Source organism: Cervus elaphus, chromosome 14 (genome assembly GCF_910594005.1).
Source record: "Cervus elaphus chromosome 14, mCerEla1.1, whole genome shotgun sequence".
Taxonomy (NCBI): Eukaryota; Metazoa; Chordata; class Mammalia; order Artiodactyla; family Cervidae; genus Cervus; species Cervus elaphus.
Genome location: NC_057828.1, coordinates 6,839,090 through 6,848,163, shown reverse-complemented (window position 1 = coordinate 6,848,163; position 9,074 = coordinate 6,839,090). Strand labels below are relative to the sequence as shown.

At 57.7% G+C, this 9,074-nt stretch overlaps 1 protein-coding gene across 2 annotated transcripts; it reads left to right on the top strand.

Annotated features, from left to right (window-relative positions):
- The first annotated feature begins 2,607 nt into the window (after positions 1-2,607).
- KLHDC8A (kelch domain containing 8A) lies at positions 2,608-8,821 on the top strand. Of its 2 annotated transcripts, XM_043923555.1 has the most exons (5): positions 2,608-2,983; positions 5,617-5,781; positions 6,012-6,227; positions 6,815-6,916; positions 7,779-8,821. In XM_043923555.1, the coding sequence occupies exons 1-5, from the start codon at positions 2,608-2,610 to the stop codon at positions 7,970-7,972; spliced, it is 1,053 nt and encodes a 350-aa protein (XP_043779490.1). In that variant the 3' UTR covers positions 7,973-8,821. The 2 variants fall into 2 exon arrangements, with proteins under 2 accessions (XP_043779490.1, XP_043779491.1); XM_043923556.1 differs by lacking the exon at positions 5,617-5,781.
- The last annotated feature ends 253 nt before the right edge of the window (positions 8,822-9,074 follow it).

Below are 9,074 nucleotides of genomic sequence, written 5' to 3'. Positions count from 1 at the left end.
ATATGTAAGTATAGAGAACTCAAACTAAAAAGCAGTGGAATTTCTAAGCCAAGAACTCAAAATGTTAAGATGGGCCTATTGGGAGCTGTGAGTTCTCTTTCTCACAGGAAGTCATTTCTCAGCGAGGGGCAAATTTCCTTTCTCTTGGTTTTATTGACAGTAGTTGTAATAGTTACGACATTAATGGTAATTTGCCAGGCCCTTGCCGTGTGTCAGAAGCTGAACTGAACAGTTTACCAATGTCCTCTCTTTTAATCTTTGCAAAAATCTACAATGATGTATCTATACGATGGAATGCTACACAGAAACAAAGTAGTGAACTGGTGATATATGCAGCGACTTGGATGAATCTCCTCAGAATTATGCTGGGAGCAAAAAAAAAAGCCAATCCCAATAGTATTCTTTTTTTTTGGCGGGGCGGGGGGGGAGGGGGGGGCTCACTGCACGGCTTGTGGGATCTTAGCTCCCCAACCAGAGACTGAACTCCAGCAGCCAGCAGTGAAGGTGCCAAGTCCTAACTACGGCCAGACAATTCTCCACATGACATTCTTGAAATGACAAAACTATGGAAACGGAGGATACATCAGTGCTTGCCAGGGGTTGGGGAGACAGAGGCAAGAGGGAAGAGTGTGTGGGCATAAGGAGGCAACATGTACACCTGAAACTAACATAGTGTAAGTCAATTATGCCTCACCTTTAAAAAAAAAAAAAAAAGGCAACATGAAGGGTTCTCGTGGTGACGGAAATTTTCTGTATCTTGACTGATAACTTCCATATTCTGGTTAGGATATTACTATACTATACATTTTGCAAGATGTTACCATTGAGGGAAGTTGGATAAAAGGCGTTATTTCTTACAACTGCGAAGGAATCCACAATTTATCTCAAAATACAAAGTTTAACCTAAACAAAATAAGGAAACTGAAGTTCAGAGTAAGTAGTTAAATTCTTTGAGAGCCAGAATTTTTTTTTTTAATATATTTTTTTATTTGATTGTACTGAGTCTTAGTTGTGGCATGTGGGATCCAGTTCCCTGACTGGGGATCGAACTCAGACCCTGTGCATTGGGAACGTGGAGTCTTAGCCTCTGGACCACCAGAGAAGTCCCTGAGAGCCAGAATTTAAATCCAGGTCTGTCAGATTCCCAGACCTGACTGTTTCAAGACTTGGCTCTGCTCAGGAGAACTGCATACTGGGACCCCGGAAGCCTGCAGTTCCCCACGCCAGGCCGCTCACCGGCCTCAGGGGCACCTCTGTTACTGAGGGCTGCTGTCCTGATAAAGCAGTGGCAGGTCTTGAAGGAATTATGTGGCAAGCCCTGTGGGTTGGTGCTTGAGGGCCCAGATTTGATAACCAGGTTTTCCCTTTCTAAGGTGTGTAAAGAAGGATGATGTGGAAGGGACCACTCCGTGTTTGCCTTTCCACTTTTGTCTCTGGCTGGCTGTGTGTCCGCCAAACTCTGCATGTGTCAGTTTCTCTATGGATATGACCATTTCCGGGTGGAGGGTGTGGTGGCGATGTGTAAATTATGCATGTGTGCACAGGTCAGCGTGTACACTGTTTGGATGACACCCACATAACTCGTTCCTATTAGGTTAAACCCTCTGATAATACCTCCCCCAAAGCAGAGCCCACTGTTGAGCCAGTCTGTCACGAACTGGGTCTGTGTACTGTAGATAAACTGGGTAATTGGACTCGCCGCCTCCTCACCACCCAAAACAAACACTCACAAACCGCCCACCCCGCCCTGGAGCGAGTCCCGGCCCGTCATCCGGATACTTGGCTCTAGGGCCCCGCTTTCCCTGAACAGTAAGCAAGGGGGTGCGCGCCTCCCGCCGGGCCCTCTCCCCCACCCGCGGCCGGAGCACCGAGGCTTATGTAAAGAGGCCGCGGGGCGCACGCGGCTGCCCGCACAGGTGTGGCGGCCGCGGGAGGCTGTGCGCGGGGCCGCCCCCACCCCCGGCGGCCGCTCGGCTTCCCTCGCGCTGCTCACTTGTTCTCCGCATCCGCCTGGGTGACGGCGGCGCGCGCCGGGCAGGACGGCGCGCCCCCTCCCCTGCGCCCCGCGCCGCTCTCGCGTAATGCGCTTTCCGCGCCCCGCCGCCCGCCGCACCCTCCGGCCTGGCTGTGTGAGCGGCGCGGGGCGGGGGCGGGAGTCGGCGCGCGGGGAGAGCCGCGGGGACGGGCGGCGGCGCCCGGAGGTGTCAGCTCCTCGCTTTGCCGGGAGGCCGCCCGGCGCCCGGCGCGCAGGGGCCCTCCCGGTCCTCCGCGCGCCCCCGGGGTCTCGGACCCGCGGGAGACAGAGCGGTGCCGGGGAGACGCCGCCGCGTCTTCCCTTGAAAGTTGGCCGGGGCGGGGAGCTGGGAGGCCAGGAGGCCGCGCGCGGGGCCCCCGCCGCCCTTGATTCGCCCCGCTCATCCCGCGGGGCCGGGCGCGGACGCCGCCGGGCCGCCGAGTCTTGAGGGACCGAGAAGCGCTGGCCGGCGTCGGGGCCCTAGCCAGCGGGCGGGCGGCGGCGGACCCCAGCGAGATGGAGACGGCGAGGGGCGGCGCGGAGTAGCTGACCGCTCCTCGGGGGCGCGGCGGGCGGGGCCCCCCGGGACTGCCATGGAGGTGCCCACCGTCAAAGACTTCCAGTGGAAGCGCCTGGCACCGCTGCCGAGCCGCCGGGTGTACTGCTCCCTGCTGGAAACCGGGGGACAGGTCTATGCCATCGGGGGCTGTGACGATAACGGCGTCCCCATGGACTGCTTCGAGGTCTACTCCCCCGAGGCCGACCAGTGGACCGCCCTGCCCCCGCTGCCCACGGCCCGGGCCGGCGTGGCCGTCACCGCCCTGGGGAAGCGGATCATGGTGATCGGGGGTGTGGGCGCCAGTCAGCTGCCCCTGAAGGTCGTGGAGATGTACAACATCGACGAGGGCAAGTGGAAGAAGAGGAGCTCGCTGCGCGAGGCCGCCATGGGCATTTCGGTCACCGCCAAAGGCGAGTGGGGCCAGGGCCGAGGGCGGGCGGAGGAGGGGTGGGAGGCCCGAGGGAAAGGGGTGGAAGCCAGCCCTGGACTGGAGGCCACTGTCACATTACATGGACACTAAAACTAAAGACCCGCTGGCCTGGTTTTATAGGTGGGAAAATTGAGAGTCAGGCAAGTGAAGTGCGTAGTAAATCCACATGATGCCAGAGCTCCTCTCCACCCGAGCAGCCTCCTCCCAGCAAGGTGGGCAGGCGTGGCCAGAGGGGAGAGCCAGAGGGCACTCTGTAGATGTCCCTGTGGACACCTTCATTCAACAGAATGGTTGGGCCTCCCACCCACAGCACCGAATCCCTTGAAATCTGCCTTGCAGGTGCCACCACCTTCAGACACATATTTGGGGTCCTGGGTATGTTCATGCCATCTTCATACCATCCCCAGGCCCCAAGGGGAGGGACTTGGGACCTGATTCCAGGACCTTCTCCCTACAGTCTGCCTCCTAATCTCAGAGGTACTGAGTGGAGACCAGAACGTTCCTGAGGTTCATGCTCCCGCAGCTTCTTGCCCAGGTTCACTAGGTTCTCAGGACATGCGGATGCTCACCACATAGCTTTATGCTTCTTATCTCAGTTTCTCCAAGCCCATCCTGTCTTTCTTTTCAGGCCTGGTATAGCCCAGAGTAGACAGGGGCTCCGAAAACTGTTTTTCTAAAACACAGTTTTATGGGAAATGGCCCAGTAGGAGTTAGAAGATCCCAAATACAGATCAGACAGGCTTATCAGCTTGCAACCTTACCTCCTTCTTTCGCAGAATTATTTCAGCTGCCTGTCAGGTCTCCTGTAGGTCAGAAATCAGTATGTCTTGAGCACCTGCTCTGTTCCTGACACAGTTCTAGGTCCCAGGGAGGAAGGAAAGAGGCAGAAGATCTGATCCCTGCCTTGAGGAGCCCAGGTCTTACCGATGAAGATCAGACAGAGAAATTCAGAAGCCCACAGGGCAGAGTAGCCAACTCCTGAACTCTCAGTAAGAAAGATGGAAGGCCTGGAGGCCAGTGGGGAAATGGAGAGGGAAAGGGGAGCCCTTTATCCTCAGGCCGCAAGAAGTGGTGCTGAAAGATTAAGAACTAACATTTATTGAGTCCTTACCATAAGTGCTTAATAGGTATTAACCCCTTTGACCCTCAGAACTTGTCTGATGAGGCAAGTAGTATCACTATCCTCATTTTGGAGAGAAGCAATGTGGGGCCCAGAGAGGTTGAGTAACTTGCCCAAGTAACAGCTTGCAGATGATGGTCAAGTGTGTGCTCTTAACTATGGCATTGAATGGGTTCAGCAGTTAGTTTACTAAAAATTTACATGCTCATGTGCCAGGCTTTATACCAGATGCTGGGGCCACAGATTAACAAATTTCCCTGACCTAACAATCTATTGAAAGAAACATAACAAAGGTTATCTCAGTAACAGTGTAGCAGGCAGGGTGATGGCCACAGGAGCCACCACTTTCAGCCCAGCCTTGCAGTTCAGGGACACCAAGGTGATTCTGAAAGGGTGAGTAAGAATCGGGTGCAGGATCGGTGGTTGGAGTGGAGGGGAGGGTTCCCAGCTTCAGAGGTGTAGGTGAGAGCAGGGATGGGAGACGCAGTGTGGGGAGGTCTCTTTAGCAGGCCCCATCTCCTAGCTAGGGTTGGGATCTCTTTGTTTCTCTCTTTAGTAAGATTGGAAAGTAGAAAGAAGGACTCATTCCTGCAATTGCCTTGAAAAATAAAAACCTCTTCGAGCCAGAAGTGGTGAGGACTGGCCTCTAGTAGACAGAACGCCGAGCAGGGATGGGTCCCTGGGAGAAGAGGGCCCTGGGGTTAGGGCTGTGTCCTGAACAGGCTGCCTGAGGTCCTGGGGTGAGGGCAGCTTGGAGGCTGTGCGCATCCTCCCTGGTGTGCTGTGTCACCTGCCCCCACAAGCAGTAGAGAAGCTCTCCTGTCCTCAGAGTGCCCAGCTCGCTGCCTGCTCAGAGCTTCTTTCATCCAAAGCCTCTCCCCCTTTCACCACCAGCCCTATCCCATTCAGTACAAGCTGCCTCTGGAGCCCACAAGCCTTCCTGTGTGTCCAGGAGGATGGCCTTCCCCTACCCGGGAAGGAAAGGAAGAGCAGCAGGCCAGTATCCCCCAAGGCCACTGGCAGCAGGGCTGACCTCATCTCCAAAGGCTCCCTCTGGGTCTCGACTTCTGGTCTGGGAGTGCCCAGCAGCAGGCTGCTCCTGGAGGGTGTCAGGGGAATACTGTTCCTCTTTGGCATCTCTCTGGCTGCCAGGAAGGAGGAGAATGGGGGGGACAAGACCTGCAAAGTGTTGTCCAGGCCTGGACTCCACCGCAGTCCACCTGTGGGTAAGGCTTGGCATCTTGGGCTTAACCAAGGGCCAGGCAGCAAGGAAGGTAAGGCACGTAGGCCTGACGTGGCTTCAGGGAGACCCAGGCTTGACTGTGGCAGGAGCTTTTAATGGTGCCACCAACCCATTCTCTGGCAGAGCAGTGGTTGGGAACATGGCCCAGCTTCAGTGCCGGCATTCAAGGGGTTGACAGAGCCTGGCCAAGGTAGCAGCTGAGCGCCATGGGCCTGTCTCACGGTGTCTGTCGTGTGGCCTCTCTCCCTAGATTACCGCGTGTACGCAGTGGGCGGGATGGGCCTGGACCTCCGTCCACACAATCACCTCCAACACTATGACATGCTCAAGGATATGTGGGTGTCTCTGGCACACATGCCCACCCCTAGATATGCCGCCACCTCCTTCCTTCGAGGCTCCAAGATCTACGTGCTGGGTAAGGACAGACTGCCTGGAGCATGTCCGTCTCTGCTTCCCTCCCGGATCAGTTCCTGTTGGAAGCAGTGCTTGTGTGCGCAGCATCTCCTGGGCACTGGGGGTTAATCATACTGCCCTCCACCCTCAGGGAACTTCCTATGTGATCGAATAACAGTGAGAAGGGGGAACCCAGCCCTAGTCCCAGGGGCTTACTCTCCCACCCAACATTTGCCCTGCCCTGGCCTCCAGGAGGACGGCAGTCCAAGTATGCGGTCAACGCCTTTGAGGTCTTTGACATTGAGACTCGCTCCTGGACCAAGTTCCCCAACATCCCCTGCAAGCGGGCCTTCTCCAGCTTTGTGACCCTGGATGACCGCTTGTATAGCCTGGGGGGCCTGCGGCAGGGCCGGCTCTACCGGCAGCCCAAGTTCCTCCGGACGATGGACGTGTTCGACATGGAGCAAGGTAAGCTGGACACCAGGCCCTAGCGACCCACCTCCCTTCTGCCCACCCTGCACCTCACCCCCACCCCACCCACCTGCCCCGGGCCCATTCACCAAGTGGCTTGAGCCTTTCAGAAGTCTGAATGCTCCTCTGCATTCAGGGCTATTCTTGGGATCAAATTCTTTCATCTGTCCAGGGCTCCCTCTGATTGGCTGGCTGTTTTAATCAAAGCCTTTCCCAGCTGTTGTTCCTTCTTACAACATCCAGCCAGGGCCAGGTGAGGGAGGGCTTTGAAACAGAAGGATGCTGACTTGGACACTGTCTGCCTCGAGTCTGCCTCCTTTCCAGCTTAAAGTCCGTGAAGACAGAGGTGGGACAAGGTGATTCATGGCAAGAGGTTATGGTTCCTTGGCCTGCAGCAGGCATGCAGAGGGTAGGTTGAGTGCCATTTCACACAGCAGGAGGCATCGTACATGCCCTGAGCATACAGGGTAGATGAAATCGAGGTGCCGCCCGGGGCGAGAGCGGTTTGGCACCCGTGCGCATTTGGCAGGGGCGGTCAGCATCTCATTCTCTCTGTTTCTCCTGACATGGCCCACGGCCTGCAGGGGGATGGCTGAAGATGGAGCGTTCCTTCTTCCTCAAGAAGCGGCGGGCAGACTTTGTGGCCGGCTCTCTGAGTGGTCGGGTCATCGTGGCTGGAGGACTTGGTAAGGATAGAGTTTCCAGGCTGTGGCCTGGTGCTGCGTGGACTCTGGATATGCGTGAGCAGAAGAGGGTGCTGGCTCCTGCCACACTGCCTGCCTACCACCTGATGCCAAAGCATGCTCTTCCTCCCAGCCTCGACGTCCTGCCTCCGTGGGTGGGCCTCAGATATGGTCTGTCTGTCCCCTTACATGGGGGAAACTGAGGCTCAGAGAGCTTAAGGGACATGCTGAGAACCACGTGACACAGGCTGGCTGAGCCCAGGTCCCCGGGGCCCTGTCCGGGAAGGGCTGGAGGTAGAAGGGACTGGCCTTGGTCCTGTTTATCTTCTCCCTGGACACTCAGCTCTGTCAGGGAATAGGAAAGCAGTCTGATCAAATCAGCTATTCTGATGGACTCAAGATTTGCTGGATGAGCCCTCCCAGAGATTAGGGTCTTTAACGGTGGGACTCCACCGTCAACTGGAGAGATAAGTGGGCAGTGGGGCTCCTCGGAACCCAGAGTTTACTCAGTGTGGGCAGATTCCCCGACTTTACCACGTAAGAAAGGAACTTGACGTGAGCTAGACCGTGTGAGCAGCTTTCTTCGTCACGGGCAGGAGAGGCAATAGTGTCTAGAAACTTGTGGTAAAAGCAGGCAGTGGGGGAAAAAAGCTGAGTCTTCCATCTTGAGGAGATAGAAGAACTGAGAAGGCAGGAAGGGCGAAGTGGCTGTTTGACAAAAGGGTGGGGAAGACCTGCAGCCCAGGGAGTCCAGGGTGCTGCGCTTCTTCTGCCTGTGGTTCTCGAGGGAGGTGGGAGGTGGGTCCCTTCCCCCGGGGACGGGTGGCTGGACCGCTTGGTGAGGCCCGGCCCCTCGCACTTTCAGGGAACCAGCCCACGGTCCTGGAGACGGCTGAGGCGTTCCACCCGGGGAAGAGCCGCTGGGAGGCCCTCCCCGCCATGCCCACGCCCCGCTGCGCCTGCTCCAGCCTTGTCCTCAGGAACTGCCTACTGGCCGTGGGCGGCGTCAACCAGGGTCTGAGCGACGCGGTGGAGGCCCTGTGTGTCTCGGACTCCTAGCTGGCCCTCGGCCCAGCCACGGCGTCCCGGACTAGACCACACACTCTGGACAAGAGTTGGGGCCGCTTCCCCGGGTACCAGCTCCTGTCTGCAGCCAGTGGGGTCAGGCCCCGGGGCTCTAAGTGACCTCTCCACCTCCAAACCCTACCAACCCGAGGAAGCTGGAAGACGTGTCAGTGACGCGGCCACCCCTCCTCCCCCACTGGAGCCGAGGTGACCAAGGCGGGGAGTCCTCGCTGCTCAGGCAGAGAAAGGTACGGGAGCGCCTGCCGCCTCCCTGCAGTGGGCTCACCTCTGCCATCTCCTGGGTTCTGACCCAGAGGCTGGCTGCTCACCGCTGTCCTTTCCCTGGCTCTGCACCTGTCCCAGAGTCTCCTGAGATGGAGAAAAATGGACAAGGGCCGTCCCAAAGCCCTCTTGCCTCCCTTGGCCTCCGTCTCTTCCCCGCAGGTGGCTGACTGTGGGCCCTCCCTGAACCTCATCTGCCCAGCAAGAACTGGCCCTTGAGCTGGAGGCGGCGGGCTGGGGAGGGAAGTCGGGTTCGTGGGGGCTGGCCCAGCCTGGCCGCCCTGGCCGGAAAGGACCGGTCCCGCTTGGGGTCCTGGCGGGAATGTAACGATGTGGCAGGGGCAGACTGCTGGCCCAGGGTCTGCTCCCCACCCTTCTCCTCACCCCGTTTCTCCTTCGGGCACCCCTCCCCACCAGAGGCCTGGCCCCTGGTCACCAGTGGCCCCAGAGCACTTCCGTGTGAAACTAGCTCGTTTACACTGTGGCATCCACATCCGTGAAGGGTGGATTCGTTGCACTCTGGTTAACCGCAGCAGCACAATGATTAAAACCTATATTCCTGTCTTCCGTGGCACCCTCATGCCGGGGCTGGGTGGACGGGGTCTGGACACGAGAAGGGGACCCCGTAGAGCAGCCCCTCTGACGTTCTCAGGCCACGCAGGACCCTCAGGGGCCACTCGTTCTTGGCTGTTCACTCTGAGAAGGCTCCTCCTTCAAACCACCTCGCCCCGAGCGGTCGCCTCACCCCTAGGAAAACAGTGCGCTTTCCGTCTCTGGAGCGTTGACGCGCCGTGGGTGTGTTAGGAAAAGGTTG

Coding starts and splice junctions, on each gene's coding strand:
- KLHDC8A (XM_043923555.1), top strand. CDS start 2,608: ATGGAGGTGCCCACCGTCAAAGACTTCCAGTGGAAGCGCCTGGCACCG. Junction 6,228..6,814: donor CGTGTTCGACATGGAGCAAG/GTAAGCTGGACA, acceptor CACGGCCTGCAG/GGGGATGGCTGAAGATGGAG. Junction 6,917..7,778: donor CATCGTGGCTGGAGGACTTG/GTAAGGATAGAG, acceptor TCGCACTTTCAG/GGAACCAGCCCACGGTCCTG.